General features: G+C 35.7%; 1 protein-coding gene across 7 annotated transcripts in view; it reads right to left on the bottom strand.

The window, feature by feature from the left end:
* NF1 (neurofibromin 1) overlaps positions 1–20230 on the bottom strand; it is a 225415-nt gene that overhangs the window by 106320 nt on the left and 98865 nt on the right. For 6 of the 7 annotated variants that reach the window (XR_004311794.1, XM_032457663.1, XM_032457668.1 and 3 more), the window contains 13 exons: positions 18999–19160; positions 17604–17853; positions 16978–17051; positions 16670–16753; positions 10302–10742; positions 9769–9908; positions 9378–9500; positions 8828–8911; positions 7981–8097; positions 7199–7380; positions 6868–7079; positions 4041–4202; positions 3800–3903 (listed from right to left, as the gene is read on the bottom strand). Coding sequence is in view for 6 of the 7 variants with exons in the window: in XM_032457663.1 (XP_032313554.1) it covers positions 3800–3903; positions 4041–4202; positions 6868–7079; positions 7199–7380; positions 7981–8097; positions 8828–8911; positions 9378–9500; positions 9769–9908; positions 10302–10742; positions 16670–16753; positions 16978–17051; positions 17604–17853; positions 18999–19160 (2135 nt within the window). In the remaining variant the exon portion in view is untranslated. The remainder of the gene's footprint in view (positions 1–3799; positions 3904–4040; positions 4203–6867; positions 7080–7198; positions 7381–7980; positions 8098–8827; positions 8912–9377; positions 9501–9768; positions 9909–10301; positions 10743–16669; positions 16754–16977; positions 17052–17603; positions 17854–18998; positions 19161–20230) is intronic. The other variant, XM_032457664.1, reaches the window with a different exon arrangement.

Raw genomic sequence — 20230 nt, 5'->3', positions numbered from 1 at the left:
TTAGAAGTTTGGGATTAGCAGATACAAACTACTACATATAAAATAAGTAACAAGGTCCTACTGTGTAATACAGGAACTACATTCAATATCTTGTATTAAATCACAATGGAAAATAATATGAAAAAGAATTTTCTGTATACCAGAAACTAACATGACCTTATAAATCAATTATACTTCAATAAAAAAATTAAAATGAAAAAACCATAAAACATCTAACTCTCTAGCTTCCCACATGCCAATGACAACTTGTTGGCCATTCCACTAATGCTGATCTATTATGAAGCTTTGTGTTCAACTATTTAAGTGTCTGTGTATATAAAATGTTTCCCTCTGATTTTCAAAGAATCAGTTTTTGTTTTTTAATCATATTATCCTCTTGTTTTTCACTTCATTGATTTCTAATCTAATTTTTATTTCCTTCCTTCTGCTAGCTTTAGGTTTATACTGAACTTTCCCTAGTTTTCTAAGGTAAAAGCTTAGGCTATTCATTTTAGATCTTTCTTCTTTTCTAACATATGCATTTAATGCTGTAAGCACTGCATTTCACTACATTCCACACATTTTGATAAGATGTATTTTCATTTGCACTTAGTTTTTCTTTTCTTTTTCTTTGTATTTCAGTTTTGGAAATTTCTATCTTCAAGCTTATTAATTCTTTACTCAGTTGTGTCCAGTCTACTGACACAAGCTCATCCGAAGACATTTTTCCTTTCTGTTACAATGTTTTTGATTTCTAGCATTCCCTTCTGATTCTTTGAGTTTCCATGTCTCTGTTTAAACTATCCACCTGTTCTTGCATGTTGTCCACTTTTTTTTCCATTAGAACCCTTAATATACTAATGAAAGTTATTTTAAGTTCCTAGTCTGAAATCTCTCATACCTAAGTCTAGTTCTGGTGCTTGCTTTGTCTCTTTAGACTGTGATTTTTCTTGCTCTTCAGCATGCTTTGTAATTTTTTGTTAATAGACCCAAGATATATTGGGTATCAGGAACAGAAATAAACCAATCTTTAGTGTAAGGTTTTATGTTAACCTGGCTAGGACTGAAGTTGTGTTTAATGCTTGCTGTAGTTGTAGGTGTCAATTTCCTCCAGTGTCCTTGTTTTTGTCTACCTAATTGTCTGGGTTTCCCTAGCAATTTCCTCTTAAATAAAGTCACTGTGTTGAAGCTCTCTATTGTAACCCACTGTTAATACACCGGAGTCCTGCTGGTGTGTAAGTAGCAAGGTACTGGGGAAGGGAAGCAGTCTATAATCTTACACTTACATCTCTATTGTTTTATTGGGCCAGAATCCCTGGGCTGTGACCTTCAGAAGAATTTCTTAGCCTTCTTTCTCCCCTTATGTGAGTCAAGAAAGCTAGATAAGGCTGAAGTTGGGTAACTGCCCACCCTCCAGGTCGGATAAGGCTCTGGTAGCTTCCCTTGACAGCAGGCCTTTGTAAGGGAGAAAAGAACACTATGGGCATATTCCAAAATGGTTACTTTTCCCCTTCCCCTGCCCAGAGCACAAGGGGATTTTTTTCTCCCATATTCACCATGAGAACCTGGTAGGGGTTCTAGAATTCAAACTGACAAAAGTGTGGGGGTCCCTCTGACACAAGGTCCTCAAAAGTTTTAATTCTCAAGCTAATCCATACTCAACTTCTAGCAATTCATCAATTACAGTTTAAGTGTTCCTACCAGTTACTGACTCCAACAGCAGCTTCTCCCAGTAAGCTGGGATTCTCTGCATTTGCCTGTGTCTCCAGTTTTCTCTTTTTTGGGGGAGGGAGGGCAGGAGGTAGTGGGGGGGGTTGCCCTTCAATTCTCTGATGAATCTAAGACAAACTGCTGATTTTCTGTTTTAAGCTTTTCTTGTGAATGTGGGAGTGTTAACTTTCAAGCTCTTTACGTATAAGAGAAGACCTGTTTGATTTCAAGTAACCTAAATATAGGATGTTTGTCACCTAGTTCTCCCCTGTGCATCAGAGCCCTTAGTGCAGTAGATTTCTTATAGGCAGTTAATTCACACTCTCACTAAGTAATTTTTTTACCTTTAGAAAATGAAATTGCTTAATGGTGACATAAAACAAGATGGCATTAAAAGAATATTGCTTTTAAGTTTTAAACTGCAACTATTTATTTTAATAGTAATTAGTTAATTTAGTGCCAGAGTTCTGATTAGATGTTACAGTTGATACTTCAGCATAAGCAGAGCCCAAAATATCAACTGATATGAAGCTGCCAAATAAAATTATTTAGGAAGAGCAACCATCAAGAAGTTCTGAACTTGAAAATAAAAAATAAGACAATGTTAAAGTCCTAACTGAAAGACAAGAGACGTGGCTTGGAAAAAACAAGCATAACATAATTGTTTAAAATTTCATTCGACAAATATTTATGAAATGATAACTATATTGCAGATACCATTCTAAATACTCACAGAAGGATATAAAGATGTATAAAATGTAAAAGAGCCAACAGTCTAGAGGGGGAGATAAATTCATAAACTACAGCATCACAATTAAACATTACAGTGATGGTGTAGAGCACAGAATATTTCTTTGCTCATGTGTAGTATGTGTATATGGATGGAATCAGGGCTGGGCAGAAAGTTTCATGGAGATGGTGGTTTTTAAACTGCACCTTGCATCACACCTAGGCCTCTTTCTCTTCCAAGTCACTCCTCATTATAGGAGAAAGAGTGAAATAGATTTTTAAAAAACAGATTCAAGCATGCTCAGTTCAGTGCCATCCTCCTCATTCTAGATACGTCTACCTGTAGAAAAGACACATTCTGATCTGCTCTCCACTTCTGTGAGGAAAGGCTTGGCAGCCCCCGTGACAGAAGCCTGTAGTTATCTAGCCACGCAAGGGGTGGGGTAGATGATTATAATTTAAGGTGAAATATTAGCAAGTCTATATGCCCACAGGATCTAAAGCCCACTGTCTCTAATCATTTTGATCAGAAATAAAGGTGATAGTTGATTCCTGGGTACTTCCTTCCCATCTCTCCTCCCTCTGCCCTTTTGGTTTTGAACTTGGGCAGGGAAAAGGAATTACTTATTAGGCAACTCCAATCCAAACAAATCCCATGTGTCAAGCCACTTTAAAAATGTATAACATGTGCATATTTCACTGGAGCTAAAGTACAGCGATCACATGAAAGAATGACAAGAGGTGATGGTGGATTACAGTCAGATGACACTGTATTTTTTCTTGTAGTCAATGGGGAACAACTGATGGTTTCTAAGAAAGAAAGTAACAAAAAGGCCTAGGTTTCAGAATAATTCCTACTGCAAGTGACCTGCAAATAACAAGATAATGCTGGGACAATAATTAGAAAGTTACTGGAAAAGTCAATGGGATTGATATGGTATTGGCTACATAAATTATGACATTGCCAAACCATGAAATATAATGCAGCAGTTAAAAAGAATGAGATTCATCTTTCTATACTGACAAAGAAAGGTCTAAGACACAGGGTTATGTCAAAAAAATCAAGTTGCAAAACCAAGTATGCAATATGTTACCATTTATATTAAGTGCCCACATTATAATATACACTAGAAATATGTATATGCAAATGCATTGAAAAAGGACAGAACAGCCCAACTAGTAACAGCACCATGTCTCTAGACGTGACAGTCAAAGACATCTTTTATGTTATTTGTAATTTCCTTTACAAAAAATGTATTTGTGTGTAACTTTTATAATTAAAGACTAATTTTAAGAATCAAGGAGAGAAATTATGAGGGCCTTGCCTCATGCACTGATAGTGAAAAAATGGACAGCAGTTGCAGATGACAGGATGACAAACCTGGTAGGATCCACTTCAAAGCTAACATGTTGCCAATCAGAAGATGTGATCACAATTCGTAATAAAGGATCCAGGAGTTTTTGTAGGTAGGTAGCACCATATACCTACAGAAATACACAAGTAGGAATTTATTATGCCTGCCCCAAATATCCTGCACTAAAGAAGATATTTTATTGTACATTCTGTACACAGTCACTGTTTGGCATACCTCCATGCACAAAAAATGATAAATGATACAAACCTTGAAACAGAAGGTCATTATTTTACTGGCTAAGCTGTTGCCTCGGAAAAGAGTCTGCATAGAGTCTGCCAATTCTACTTCCTTAGAAAACATGTTCCAGAGCAGTTGGTAGAGTAAATGCCGAGAGTCAAACAGAGTCACTAGAACTCGAGCTAGTTCATCCTGAGAACAAAACAAGATTGTTAGTGTGAACATCCCCATTTATCCTTAAGCAGGAAACTGAAAGGCAAATCCAAAGGCAAATCTGCAGAATCAAGGTATGTGGTAACTGATTAAGTTTACCCCTGGGATTTATCTGTATACACTTGTCTACGATAGATGACTATTTCTGTGTATCTATAGTAGCTACTAATTCTGAGGATTAAATGAAAAAAAGTAAAAGAGGCCAAGGTGTTACCAGAAGACAGAAAAAAAAATTGAGGATTCAGCTCAAATTATGTGACAAAATGAAAGAAAGAAGAAATAGAAGATGATGGCAAAGAATTTGATACGCACAAATAATTTTCTTAGAAATTCAGTGAGATGGAATAAGACTCTGGTGACCATAACAGCTCTACTCTCTTCTCATAAGGTCAGGGAAACTTGGCAAACACTGAACATGGGCTAGGCAAGAAACAGCAAAAATGGAAAAACTACAGGATTTGCAGGAAGTCAGGAAAAAAGACCCGAGTTGTGCATTTACAACCAAGGGATCAGCAAGATGAACGTACAAAGTGGGGGTGGGTGGCTAATTACCATCTAGTACCTAAATGACAACCCTCATAATTCCCCACAAGAAAGTATTTTTTGGTACACTCAAGAAAAATGAATGTGAGAGTAAATCATTATTTAACCACACATGTTGGGAAGAGGTTTAGTGAGAACGGGGGTAGCCATAAAAAGATGCCCTGAACCTCAATCAGGGACAACAAAGTCAGGGTCAGGCCCACAGCTCCTCTAGTTCTTGCCTGGTTCCAGGATGATTATAATCTGTTACTTAAGTAAAGGAAAAAATTTAACAATCCTAACCACAGATACTCTAGAAACCAAAGATCCAAAATTCTGCTGCATTCCTTATAGTTATATATAATACATAATTGACTAGATATAAAAAGTCTATCCTCTATTTTAAAACCAAGTATAATTACAAGAGATAATTCAGATACAAAATAAAACTATTTTTAGACTGCTGTGCTAAATGTTTTTTTCCACTCTAATCCCTTCCCTGCAAAATTCAGAAAACTTAAAGCACCAGAATTTTAAACTTATAAAATAGAACTAAAATGTTTTAAAGTTATCTTGTATTTTGTTCTCCTTCAGATGTAGCTCTAATGGATGTAGCCTAATGTAAAACTCTTTCTCAAAGAAAGTCATTTAATATGAAACTCATAAGAAATGATTTACTGAAAGAAAAAAATGATGGAAGTTTCTTGAACTAAATTGATTCTTTATTAAAAAATACTGATAATTTTTAGTGCTGACTAATTACAGGCAGGTGCTAAAAGGTAATTCACAATATCCATTTTCAAAACATAGGAAGATTTATGAACCAACGTTAAGCTTTAACAATAATTTCCTTTTTCTAATTCCTTTGCTACAAGCAAGATTCCATCTTCATTAATTAAGCAGTTGTTTCCTGAGTCCTTGTTATATGCCAGGCTCCACTCCAGGACCTGGAACCACAGCAGTAAACAAGACAAACACAGCCTCTGCTCTCACGCAGCTCACAATGTGGTGGAAGGAGAACAGCAATTAAATGAACATGACAATTTCACACAGTAGATAAATGCTACAAAAATACAATAAGGAATGTGACAGAATGACCTGGGGGCACGGTTTTGACTGTGTGGACAGAGAAGATCTCACTAAGAAAGTGACTTCTGACCTGAAACTTGAATAACAAGAGATCAGGGAAGAAGCATTCCAGGCAGCAGCAGCAGCAAAAAGCGTAGAAATAAGCCTAACGTGTTTGATGGCTAGTGTGGTTTAAGTTTGGTGAACAAGAAAGAAAATGGCATAAGATGATGTCAGAGATAAGGCAGGGCCCAGGGTGGGTAAAGCCATGTAGACCAGGATAGAGAGCTTGAGTCTCACTTTAAGTATGAGGAATAAGAGCCACAGCTTTTAAGCAGAAGCATATCTACAGGAAACAACTAGATTACCTTATCAGATACAATTTACTAAACTGAAATCACTTTGGGTACAGTATAAAATCAACAGCTTTTATTTTATTTTAAAACATGGAAAAGGACAGCCCTTGTCAAATGTTCAGCATATGTTGTCAAGAATGATATGGTCTTAGGAAATTTTTTTATTAAGGGATGCCAAAAAGCCATTATTATGTCTTTGGTATTTAAAATAAGCAGTGTTATAATTTCAAGTTCAAATAGGAGTAAGTAAAATTTTTGTAATTGTACAATTCACTACAGGAAAAAAAGAGTTGTGAACTACAGGTAGTGAACAGGCACAAGCCCTGAATTCTAGTTTTATCATTACTAACAACTAATTATGAGATTTAACCCTAATTATCTCACTTAAAATATGAAGACATCAGACCAGATCAGTGGTTTTAATTTTCTTTTGATGAGTGTTCAAGTGGAATTTTTCAGTGGGGCAGGTAAGGAGTTTGACTTTTAAATATGAGAAATAAGATCCTCATACTTAAGAAATCTGGTGAGGGCTAGAAGCGCCAATCACTTTCCATAGCTGATAACCACTCATATTATCTGAAGTTCCTTCCAGCTATAAAAGTTTTAACAATTAATTCAATAAACATTCATTGAACGAATGAATTTTGAAGCATCTGCTATGTGCCAGGCACTGTTCTTCTCTTACTCAATGAACTTACCCACTGAGAACAAGGGACCACATTGGCTAGAGCCATAGCTATAGGGAGCTCTCCCTGATCACCCATCATCGTGACCAACTCCACCAGTCTCTCAAAACGATCTGCCAACACCGTCTCTGCAAGTGTGTCAAATTCTGTGCCTTGTTGGAGGATTTTTGTCAGAACTTCCATAAACGTAGCTCTTGTCTGCAGATCTTTGTGATAACCTAAACCTGATACGGACAGATAGATGCAAATTTACTAACACAATCTTGAAGTAATTTCACTTGTCTTACATGCCAATTCTCCAGGTTCTAAATTTCTTCTATATGAAGCTTTCATTTTATCTCACCTATGGAGTGCATGAGGCCACTGTCCACGTTAGCATTGAGCAAGTTTGACATTGCCAGGACTGTACAGTGCCTCAGTGATGCCAGCCTCCGAGACATGCCACGTTTCCTGCCACCTGTTTGTGCGTTTTCATCTTCAACTTCACTACAGTCATTCAAAAGGTTCATAAACAATGTGAAATACCTGAAAAATAAAAAGACTAACCCTTATCCAGTAAAAGCTACACCAACCAAAAAGCTAATAAGACATTCTGAAATCATCACATACGCATCACATGAGTGGCCCTGGGTATCTGCTTCTCTCCAGTCTTTGGGTAATCAGCCAGTGTGGCTCATTGTGAGGTGTCCTATGTTGAGTATGATTTTATCCTGACAAAGCCCAGTACATACTTCATAACATAAGAAACAAATAGATGCAATGATTTCCTGGTAAATGCATCACTTTTAATGTTTAGAATATAAAATTAGTGGTCCAAATAGTTTAGACAATGCAATTTTAAGTGACCTAATGAGGTGATCTGGGTTAACTGCCAATAAAAATTCACTGATCAAATGATTTTCTTTAAAAACTACAAAACACAGTTGTTTTCCTGTACCAACCTTACCATAGGGAACACTGCTTCATGCATGTGCTATATTTTGTGAGGCAGCAGCTGATGGCCACAGTAGCAACAAAGCAGTGAGGTCCATTTTCTAAATATTATCATTTGCCACTTGAGTTACACTTTGTTTTGTTGTATGTGAGGCTTTGGTTTTTGCTTTCTTTTTGGTGACTGAAACTTACTTAAGAAATAACTGTGATTTGGCTTCCATCAATTCCACACCATCTCCTTCCTCAGGCTGCAGTGGAAGACCAGCCAGGAGTGAAACTACTGCTTCCATGCTTGCCTGGTCCAAATCTCTGAAGAAAATAAAATGTAAAGTCCACAAGTCTTTCAAGTTCTTCAATTCCACCTTCCCCTCAAATAAACTTCTTCCTAACAGACACAAAGTTTAAGAACCACCTATTTCATTAAACAAAGTACTATGACAATCTAAATAATTTGTGTTAATATGCAGAGCCCAGAATGCAAAGACATTTCAAGTTGGGGAGAGGGAAATAATAACTTTCTACACAGTAATCTTGGCAAAATGACTACCTTAAATTAAAAGCATGAACTATGGAAGCAAGCCTGGTCAAAGAAATATATGTGAATGGTTATTATGTAATTTATAATGTTTAAATATTTCTGGTATGTGACAATAAGTATTTCTCATTAGAGCAAATTTAAGCAATTACTTTTTAGAAAGACTCAAAACAATTAAGTTCCTCAAATAATATCTATCTACCCAATCAAAAAATAAATACAATCTAAGGCTTTATATACCTTATTTTCCAGCAATCTTTCCTAAACAGATGCACAAACTTTCTAAACATAACACTCTTTCATATTTGTTTTTACTGAAAGTCTTTTAGTTAAAAAGAAGTAAGATTAGTATCTTTATATAATTCAAATGCAAAAGCTTGAGATCCCCCCAAAATTTCAGTCACATAAAATACATATGTAAAAACTATAATGAAGCAGTACTAATGTCTAGAGTAAATCTGCTAATACCTAAAGGTCTCTTTTTTTTTTTTTTTTTTTTTTTACCTCGTAAGACATTTCACATCATCATCTGCCGCTTGGTTTGATGTTCCCATAACCCAGTCTGTCAGGTATTCTACCATCTTATTCCTACAGAATGGCAGAGAAAAGGAAAACAGCAAACAATTTTTTTAAAATCACACATTTTAGTCAAATAAGAATTTTTAAAAGTGCAAGTAATTTGCCAAATCACCCAGGCAACATGACAATTTCATAAAAGAGATACTGCTATCACAAAGCTAACAGTGAGAAGGGCACAAACTTGGGCACAAAGAAGGGCAACTTGACATGGATCGACCACATTAGCCCTTAGCGATGGTATCCATTTGGAAACAGAGTCAAATTCTTTGCTCAAGTGTAGTATAACCTGAGGAAAAGGGGTAACACTATCATGGGCACAAAGCTTTGGGAAAGTTGAAAAGACATGAAGACAAAAGCATATAAAATGCTCCTTTTCCACCTTCCCCGCTTCCCATGATAACCATGTGCCTACTATTTTTCTGCCCTTCACTAAATAAGATTTACAAGCCCCTACTTTGCTCTTTTGAGAACTCACCTAAATTTCATCTCTTGACAAAATGAGAGGTCGTCTCTCCTTGCCATCATTACCTCAACTAACTGACACAGTTTTGTTTTTATTTGAATTGCATGGACCATATTCCCAAGCACACGAACATACCTATTTAGACACAGAAACATTAAAAAAAAATTACCAGATATAAACAAAAGAGAAGGTTTTCTAAATGCTTTAATCTCTAAGTAAAATGATGAAATGTAACCATAAAAGCTATAAGATTTCCATTTGCTTATATGAGAAATTACATAACTTCTAGTTACCCTACTGTCACACCCTAATTTGGGTGCAACAACAAAAAAAAGGATGGCAAATTATCTCACTAACTACCAATTATCAATGTGTGCCTGCTACACTTCAGTAGAATGCTTACCTGACCAGATTTAACATCATTGTTTCAATGCTAGCTTGCCCCAGATGTTCAGAGCTGCCTTCAGTATGATTATCTAGTAAGTTCTTCATTATAGCTATGGTTTGCTCCACAAATTGAGTATTGGTGTCAGTCAATAAAACCTATACAGACGACAAAACACATCTGGGGAATCAATACACAGCAGACAGACCACAGAGAGATGAAGCTGTCTGATCTAAACGTCATACCCTTGCAGAAATGCACCCACAGGCATATATCCAAACAGGTACAAAGAATCACACAGACACTCATATCCATACTCAAAACACTGATAACCCCAGACACATCTATGCCCTAGAGTCCCTAAAAAGCAAACTGATTCCTACATTAGATGATTCTTCTTTCTGCAATTTTTGTCCTGTTTTTTTAAATTGTAAGTGAAAGTTCATGCCAGTATCTAAATTAAATAATCTAAAAGAAAAAAAGCTTCATTATTTCAAATGAGTCACTCTATTCATAGGGAAAGGTGAAAAATAAAGCAGAGAACACTTTACCTGTCCTTGGGAGTCAAAAAACTTGCTGATGGTATTCTTCAACTTATTGAAGAGCATTGGATAAAGAGCAGGACTCAGTTCTAGACCCACCAGATCCTTAACATTAGTCCGTATCTGAAGTCCCACTTTCTCATGGTTACAGACCATTAAGGATAGCAGCCGATCCATAAATTTGCTGACAGGTGTATCTGCGTTTCCCTCTGAGGACATCACTGAAATCATGGAACCCTTGCGTTCACTGACTGGGCCCATGGGTGGGCTATAGGTTGCCAGGCCAGAATTGCTTCTCTGCTGCAGGCACACTCCCCCAAGGGCACAAAGGAAGCCAGTCATGTTGATCCATTCTTGCAGGGAGTCTGTGTCAGACAAATCTATGGATCCTCCTCCACTCACATGAGACATTCGCCTCTTAACAATGGTCTTGTGAAGGCTTTCAGCAGCCTAAACACAAAAGTTTTATGGAAAGCATGAATTCAATCTAAATTGGTTGAGAGATCTGACAAATTACATTTTATACAACATTACTACCATGACAAAAAAAACATTTTTTACATTTAAAAAATCCAAGTCTTCACTTTGCCATTTCTAGTCACATCAAGGTTGTCATACTGCTTGAGTATGGTAAGTCTTAACGTACAGAAATGAGGGTAGTGATAAACACAGATCCAGTATCAGATATAGAAGGTGGTGATGGACTGCGGCTCAGAAAGGAACATACTCTCAGAATATTTGCTTATATTGATTCCTGGACACAGAGGTAATATCTATGCTGCTTTAAGGACTATAAGCATTTGGAGATTTTAACCAAGTAGTGTGTGAACTTATTAACTTAGTGCCTGCCCAAGGTCACATGCTCCAGGATCAGTTTTGTAAACATTGTACTACTATTAACATAGATTCCACGTGGCAAGATGAGACTAACTAAACAGAAGAACCACTGAATGTAGAAGAGTGGAATGAAGGAGTTCAGACAGACAAAACTCAATAGGAAAAAAAAACTCATACTCCACAAAAATCTGTAATCTGACAGAGGAGGAATCTTCTAGGAGTTCTGATCCTTTTAAGTTTATGGAATAGAGATGAGAAAGAAAAACTCATACTATGTGTGGCAAAAAATTTTTTTAATCCAATTTCTGTTACATACTGCTTATAAACATAATACTCATCTTACTACAGAGGATGTTAACCTAAGAAAGCAACATATTAGGGACATTCTGTGATATGAATGATGTAGAAGTACCACTGCATTTGCTTCATTATGTATGTTTTGTGGGAAAAATGGCCTGTCATGGATTGCTTTGAATATGGAACTCCTAAAACTCTGCCATTTATAGCACATGGATTTACTGTAGCTTTATCTAATATTAGAATATGGCTATATCTCTGCCATCATGCAGCACATCAGCCCTTTCAGGACTTATATTATCAGATATTTATGCAAGTTCTCTGATTAGAACTTAAGACAGAGTACGGCTGACGACACAGATAATGTGAGCACAGTGAGAGAACCACTGGATACATTACACTTTGATACATAAACCTAGATCTTGCATTTAAGTCCTTCATGTGACCTACTTTGATGAAGAGGTTAGTTGGGGGCTAAGTCAGATAATGAATCAACTTCACACCTTCAACAATGTATGCAATAATGAATCACTGGTATCAAACACAGAAACTTCATTGCAGGATGACTTGCAGACTGGCTTAGAAGCAGCAATATAGTAGAGCATATATATGGACCAAAATTTCTCACTGAGATTATCAAACATTTGTCAAGTGATTCTGAATTTTTTAGCAGTGGAAGGATGACTGAGTACTTAGCACATTACTACATTTGGGCTGCAGCACTGTAGTTGGGTCTATACATTACTTACTTTCTTTATGCATTAAGAATTTGGATCCAGTACCACACAGACATCTCCTTAACCTGGTTTCAGCTCTTGAGCCAAGTGTTCAAACTGAACAGACATTGTACAAGGCATTGATGTTAATTAAAGCATTATGGAATAATGTACTAGTGCAAAGGCTCAGCTATCTAAACAGAGTTCTTCCGCATCTTTATTAAATACTTCCCATTGAAAATAAGAGGAGGAAGAGCTCAGAAGACCCACTTCATCACCTTGGTCACCTGCCGTTAGTCCTCAAAGCAGCGTTAACAGTAAAACCCACCAAACTGGAGGCAGTGGTGTTGAAATGGATGAGCAAATTATACACAGAACCAAACATATGCAACAGCAACTTTCAGACACAAAGAAATTCATGCAAGGAAGTTCTAACAAAACTGCCAACAGTAGTGAAGATGCAAGCAGTCATCCTGGTAGCAAGAGTGGGCATAGTGACAGATCTAGCAATGAGGTGAATTCTAGTAACGTAAGCCCGTCAGCTGGGAGCCCTGGCAGTGAGGTACAGTCAGAAGACATTGCAGATTGGAAGCCCTTAAAGAAGATGAAAGTGATGATGGTCATAATCCTCCTACAACTAGCTGTGGTACAGATATTCAGAATAGAAAGTTAGAAAGTCAAGCAGGCATTTGCTTAGAGGATTCCCAAGGCCTATCAGCAAGCAACAGAACAGGAAAGGACATGGTTTTCAACACGGAGTCAATGCTATCAGTAGATAATCGAATACAAATGTTAGATGCCTGTTCACACTCTGAAGACACAGAACATATGTGAGAGGAAATGAATGCTGCTCATATAAACACAAATACCTCAGAAATCTTGTAGTACTACATGCACTGGGGACTTTCTTGGGACTACTGGAAATGAATTATTTGCTTGTCGGCTATTTAGCATCATTACATTCAGCACCACTAACATCACCATCACAACAGGGATATGACTGACGGTAAGCATAGTGCAGAAGATGTCAGCTGTAGTAGCTCCCAGGTCAGTGCAAAATCAGGAGAAAAAAAAAAGGCTGATTTTGATAGTGAAGAAGCTGGGTGTGATGAGGATCTAGGCCAGATTAATTCATATGGAGAGCTAACATCTCATCTCTAACAACATCTTGCCAATTTAGCATCTGTTTACCATGAACATCTTAGTCAAGGACCTATAATTCATAAACATCAACTTAACAGTAATTCTGTGAAAGACATTTAACTTGGATACTGTTTGGAAGAAAGGAAAAATCTTGTTGTGGGATATAGTCCAAGATGATGATGCAGTTATCTTTTTGAAGGATTAATAAATGAAGCAGAGAAATTTCTCTGTTTCTTAACATGTTGGTTTACAGGGATAGACCTGAATGAGACTCACTGAAAGATGACTTGAAAATTTAGGAAACAACAGGCAAATAGGAATTTAAAAAAATTTTATGCAGTAGTCAAAGTTCATTTTGTATATTCTTATCAACTAGGTATGGTAAATTCATAGCATTTAATATACCATTACCAATCTATTTTTTAATAATTATGATTTTCATATTAGGTTTAAAGACTTTTCCCTAACAGGGTTCATATTTTATCACTGTCTTGCTTTTTTCAGCACTTCCCTTGATTAGATCCCTTCCAACAGAAACAAAGGAATGATAATAATCCTTATTTTCCTCTTGACCCTGGTAACATAGTGGTGATTATTCTGTTTTCAAATTACAATTCAATGTTCTTAAACTGTGTCATATTATATATAAAAGAAGCTAAATAAACGAAGTTAAACTGAACCTGAAATATAAACATCATGATAATGACATTGTTCTTCCACCTAGGGGATCTTTTGTTTCTTGACTTACATAGTGCATGCAGAATTAGGTTAGTGTTTTTTCTTCAGTTTGAATTCTGCTGTATATTTATATACTTCTTACTAGGGCTCAAATGATTACTACAAGTTGCATGATTTTCAGTTCTATTCCACTGGTACAATTTCAGGTTTCCTTTGTCTTATTCTGCTTTGATAATATTGTTCCATTCTCTGACATAGTGAATTCAGTTATTAATTGAATATACTACATTATATTACATTATATTATATGTTTTCAGTTTACCTCTGTCCAGGCCTGATATAAATGTTTAATTTTATTGAATATTTAAGTACTTCAAAATATTTTTCATCTAACTGAATTAGAAAAGTATGTATAATATTTTATTTCTTACTTTTAGTCTTTAAAGGGCTATAATTTGAACAATCACAATAGCAAAATTGCTTGTTCATGCAGGTATAAGAAACCACTAACAGACCCCTGTTAGTGGATTAACTGCCTCATTTGGTATGTATTCTTTAAAAAGAATGCTTTTAATGGTTGGATAATATTTCACCATTTATATGGGTATTATAGCAGTTCATATAAAAATGTTAGTTGTCTTTTAAAAGTCTTTGTGAAACTACTGAACAGTTTTTTTATGTGATTGTATCCACTTATATTCCCCTATATGTGTATCTGCATACCCTGTGACCCAGTAATTCTAATTCAATGCTAACTGCGTGCCTTACAGAAATACATCCAGAAGGTCAGCAAAAGACACAGGCAAGAATACCCATAGCAGCAATAACTAAATAGTCTTTGTATAGCCATCCAATGCGAAAAAAGAAGAGAAAGGAAAATTAAATTGTGGACTGTTAAAGGAAATAATACATTGCAGTAACAGTGGATGAACTATAACTACAAGCAATACTGTGGCTGAACCCCACAAACATTATATTGAGTGAGAGAAGTCAGATATTACAGTGTATTTCTATTACTCCACTTACATAAGTTTATAAACAGGAAAATAACTGTATTTAGTTAGCATAATGGTTACTCTTGGTCATTAGTGACTGGAAGGGGCACAATGACGGCTTCTGGGATGCTGGTAATGATTTCTTTCTTTTCTTTTTTTTTTTTTTAATCTAAGACCTTTATTAATAAGTGCTTGCAGTTTGTTGACCTTTTTTTTTTTTTTTAAATCAAGCTGTAAACTTTTATTACAAATTAAAAATGAGGTTCTTAAAAATCTTAAGTTGACCAGATATGAAACAATTTAAAAATCTTTAAAGGTGTATTGAGAAAAAACAGGCTTTTTTTTTTCTTGATGTAGGTGCTGGTTGCAGGTATGTTCACCTCCTAATATTCTGCACTATCACTTCGATTTACACATATTTTTGTATAAATGTTATGCTTCAATTTAAAAAAATGAGAAAAATGCAAAAATCAGTTTAAAGTAATAAATCCAAACATAAGATTATCATATACATTTTTAAAGAGCCACTAACTTATTTTTGTCATAGACTACTATAATCAATCCAGAATATCAAGTTTTTTTAAAAAAGCTTTGTTTCACATAAATGAACTTTGCAAACATTATGCTAAGTGAAAGGAACCAGTCACTAAAGATCATATATTGCATGATTCCATTTATGTGAAATGTCCAGAACAGGCAAGTCTACTGAGACAGAAAGTAGATTAGTGGTTGCCGAGGGCTGGGGGCAGGGGATAGGGGAAAGGGGGAAGGTTAGGGAATGATAGCTAAAGGGTATAGGTTTTTATTAAATTGTGGTGATGGTTGCACAATTCTGTGAATATACTAAAAACCACTGAATCATACACTTTAAACAGATGAATTGTAGAGTATGTGAATATATCTCAATAAAAGTTACCAAAAAGAAGGTTTCATTCTAAAGACACATGTTCCCTCCAAATAGTGATACTGGGTACAAATTTTTGCTTCACAAAAACATAACGTTTTTTTCTTGTTCTAATTTAAGCATGACAAGAAAATAACAATGGGGGACTAATGAGTTTTTCTAAAACATCTAATAATAAGAGCAAAATGGCCATTACAAATCAAATGTACACAAAGATCAACTAACTTAAATTTTGAGGGTAACAGATGATAATAGTTGATGAATGAAATGTCCAAACTTAAAAATTTCATTTAACCTATGGGTTCAATCTTCTGGAATTAGAATACCTAGTAAAATAGTAAAATTGTATTGTTTCAATTTTAATTTATTTTTCTCTACCTTTGTTATCCCTTTCCTGAAAATTCTGTGAAATACTCTGATGGAGAAAGAGAAAGAAAAGAGGCGAAAGGAATGGTCTCTACCATAAATCATCTCTAGCTCAGTGCTATCCAGTATTTCCACAACGATGGAAACATTTTATATCAGTGCTGTCCAAGATAGTATTCAATTTCCATGTGTGGCTATTGTATGATAGAGAAACTGAATTTTTAATCATATTTAATTTTAATTTAAGTTAAATTTTAATTTAACTAATGGCTAGTGGCTACCATATTAGACAGTGCAGGTTTAGGTGAACCACACCTAAGTATCAGTCTTAAGACAACTACACACTTACTATACTAAGAGTGACTCACAAAAGACTACTAAAGTGAAGTACATATGTTTAGCAGATCAATTAACAAGACAAAGTCAACTTTACGAACTCACCTGGCCATCTTCCATTTTGGCTTTTGGGTAGTTGAGGATTAGTTTTGTAGCTTGTTCCCACTTTGCATGTGTATCTTCCCAAGCCTAAAATGAAGGAAATTACCACTTGAAAGCAACTTTAAACCCAGAGCTAAAAATCAATCAGTAATAGACAGGTCTCAAATTTGGTATGTATAATATTCCTCTTGTAATACGCACATATCTTAGATTTGCTTCAAAAGATATTCCTGGTCACATATACTTATCATGAGGCTTCTAAAACTGAGGGTCGGGGGCCCAGAAAGGATATTCTGTTGCTAAGGGCATACCTCAGTGTTTCCCGCAGTGGGATGCTCAATTCGCCGTAGTAGTGCCATCACTCTTTTCTGAAGTGCTGCTCTTCCTAAGCAAGGACAACAGAAAATCAACTTACTTCACTTAGAGCCCTGCTTGTCAATGGGGAACCTGGCAAGCCCAACTCCAAAGGCTGAGTAGGAGGAGTGGAATGATTCATTCATTCACTTCAAATGACAAAGCTGAATACTTCCTTTTACCAGCCTCACAGGAAAGGGGTATTTAACTTGGATTCCACAATGTCCACAGCCTAAAATAGCTTTCCCCACCTATAATTACTCAAAACATGTATCAGTGTGTTTGAAACTCCACTATATACAGTTCAGAGTAAATTACATAATCTGTAACTGAAAGCAATCTATACTGCCAGCTTTTGAACAAATATATAGCATATTAGAAACTCAGTGAGAAATTAACAACTTATTTCAAATGCTATTCAGTTTCACCTTACCTTGTGCAGAAAAGGATTTCAGGTAGGCTATTTGAATTAGCCCTGTAAACTTACAAAGTAGTGATCTTAAATATATTCCTACATTCCTAAAGCAATCAGATGTCATGTGATTAAAGACAGACTGAGTGAAAAAACATTATCCACATTTACCTGTTGACATCATATTGCTGACAGAGGCAAATTCCATGAATGTGTTATAGTTGGGCAAGAAGTTGTGCACTGATACTTCATCCACTCCACACCGGATATCCGCTTCCTCACAGAGGTGACGAAAACAGGACATGGCAACCAGAACAGCTTCAGTGTCAGGGCTCCACAGAAACATGTATAGGGCCACCTCTAGTTTGGTCTGGGCTTGTCGGCATATTGGTGGGGTTCCACTGCACCCTGCTGCACTATCCTGGAAGTCAGGAGTGGGAGGCAACTTTGCAACTTACATAATTTTATCTACAAAACCCAATAATGAAACAAACTATGTGCCCTATATGTCTGCATACAATAACTCACAAGACCTTTCCCCTTTAACCATGATAGAATTTTCAAACTCCAAAATACCTCATTTGAATGAGAAATCAGATTATTTAGACCAGCCTAATACTACTATCTGTCCAATTTCAAACATAATAGGTGTTATCCTATTCTACATTCCAGAAATGAAGAAGATTAAGTTTCATATGAACACAAATAAAACATGTGTAACATAAATCAGCTCAATGAAAAAAATGTAACACACTTATTAGTCAATTATAAATGACACAGGATGAGGAAGTAACATGAAATTCTATTCACTCAGGGGGAAGAAATAAAATAATTATACAGCAATACTGACTAAAAATAAGGACACAAATAAAAACTAAACATTGCTTAGAAGATATACTTGGTTCTGGATAACATATTCCCAAAACACAAAATACAGAAATCCTCATTTGCAAAATGAATGCAAATTCCATATGTAAGGTAGACAATAGTAAGTACCACACTGCTTAGTAGTTGTTTTTTTCCTCGAGAAGATTATATTTTAAAATAGGGACAAAAAAAGCTTTGGTCTGGAATAGAAACTCTTCTGTACTGATTTGATATTTTCACCTGCATTATGACATTTTTAAAGAGAATTGAGCACACACAAATCATTAAAACACTTATGTATAACATCAAGCAAAATGCTTTTTCTCCCAGTAAATCTGTACTTTTTTTAATTGATAGAACTTTTAAACTTCTGGGAGTATGAGTGATCTTTCTTATGGGATAGAGATTTATAATAACCATAGCTTCCGTTATAGCTTTTAAGTGTCAAACAGTCAACTGCTGTTTACACATAATCTCATTTAATCCTCACAATCCTGGGGCAGAAATGATTATTATTCCCACTTTAAAGCTGAGGAACTGAATCAAAGATATTAGGAACTTGCCTGAGGTTCCACAAAGAGCAGTGATAGAACTAAAAGCTAAGCAGATCTTTGCTAAGCTGTTATTACTGAAGTTCATTCCGAAAAAAACACAGAGCACAGATGATGATACAAGAAAACTACAAAAGCAGCTCCTTACCATGGATGAGTTTCCTTTCCCTTTCCGGAGAGAGGTTCCAGGAGTACAAGTACGTAGTAACTCTTCATGATCCATGGACATCTGACTGGTATTTCCACTTGAAGGAACATCACATCCTACTCCATAAAGGAAGAGAAAGTGACAGGAACTTCTATCTGCCTGCTAGAAAGAAGAAGTAAGTAAGCCTTTTCAAAGCACTGGTAACCAAGAGAAATAAATTCTTAATATGAGTTGTCTTTCTGTTTGAGACTATCCTGGAAAACCTCTCCTTCCAACTCCTACTACCCTCATTTTGAGGAACACTCACTAGAAATCCAATAGTACAAGTAATACTTGCTCAGTGTCTTTGAAATTCCTCTAAGCTTTCCACTCTTCAAATCATCAGAATCAACAGATTCTAGATATACAAATTAACATGGACACAAATAAAACATCAACAACATAAATCTATCATATGAAAAGTATAATGTAACTCTCAGTCGATTATAAATGACAAAGATTTCCTCCCATAAGGTTTATATCCTGTGTTATGTCAGGATAATTGGAAGCTGACTCTACAGGGATTAAGTTCCTCTGGACCAGTAATTGACACTGGTATATATGCCAAGTATGTTATAAGAGTGACTTCACTGACCAGAGGACAACAGATTCATTAATGGATTACTAATGCTTATATTCTGGAGAATTATACCATAGGCAAGGGCATGAAACTCTTAAGTCTAATCTTGTTCCTTACCTTAGGAGTAATGCTAAATTCCACTATATTAACACACTAAGATAAGCCAGAAGTGAATAAATCCAACCAACCATTAGCCCACTTCTACACAAAAAAAATTTAATAAGCCGCATGATACACTGAAAAGCATATGCATTTGATACATTTAAGATTTCTCATAGATTCTACCCATTCTAGAAATAGATAAAAATTCATTGAATCAAATAGTACTAAAACTATGCCATAATAAAAGAATTTTTTAATTAACTAACTATAGAAACTGTATGTTAAAAGAAATTTAAGGCTCTACTCTCTCCCCTAAAATTCTGTCACCATCAGGGAGATATACACAAAATGTTATGGTAGCTCACAGAGAAAAAAATGTGACAATGAGTGTGTATATGTCCATGTATGACTGAAAAATTGTGCTGAACACTGGAATTTGACACATTGTAAAATGATTATAAATCAATAAAAAATGTTAAAATCCTGTCACCATGCTTCAGTAGGTCAGAAT

This window comes from Camelus ferus, chromosome 16, assembly GCF_009834535.1.
Source record: "Camelus ferus isolate YT-003-E chromosome 16, BCGSAC_Cfer_1.0, whole genome shotgun sequence".
Taxonomy (NCBI): domain Eukaryota; kingdom Metazoa; phylum Chordata; class Mammalia; order Artiodactyla; family Camelidae; genus Camelus; species Camelus ferus.
This window is presented reverse-complemented; position numbering and strand designations above follow the sequence as displayed.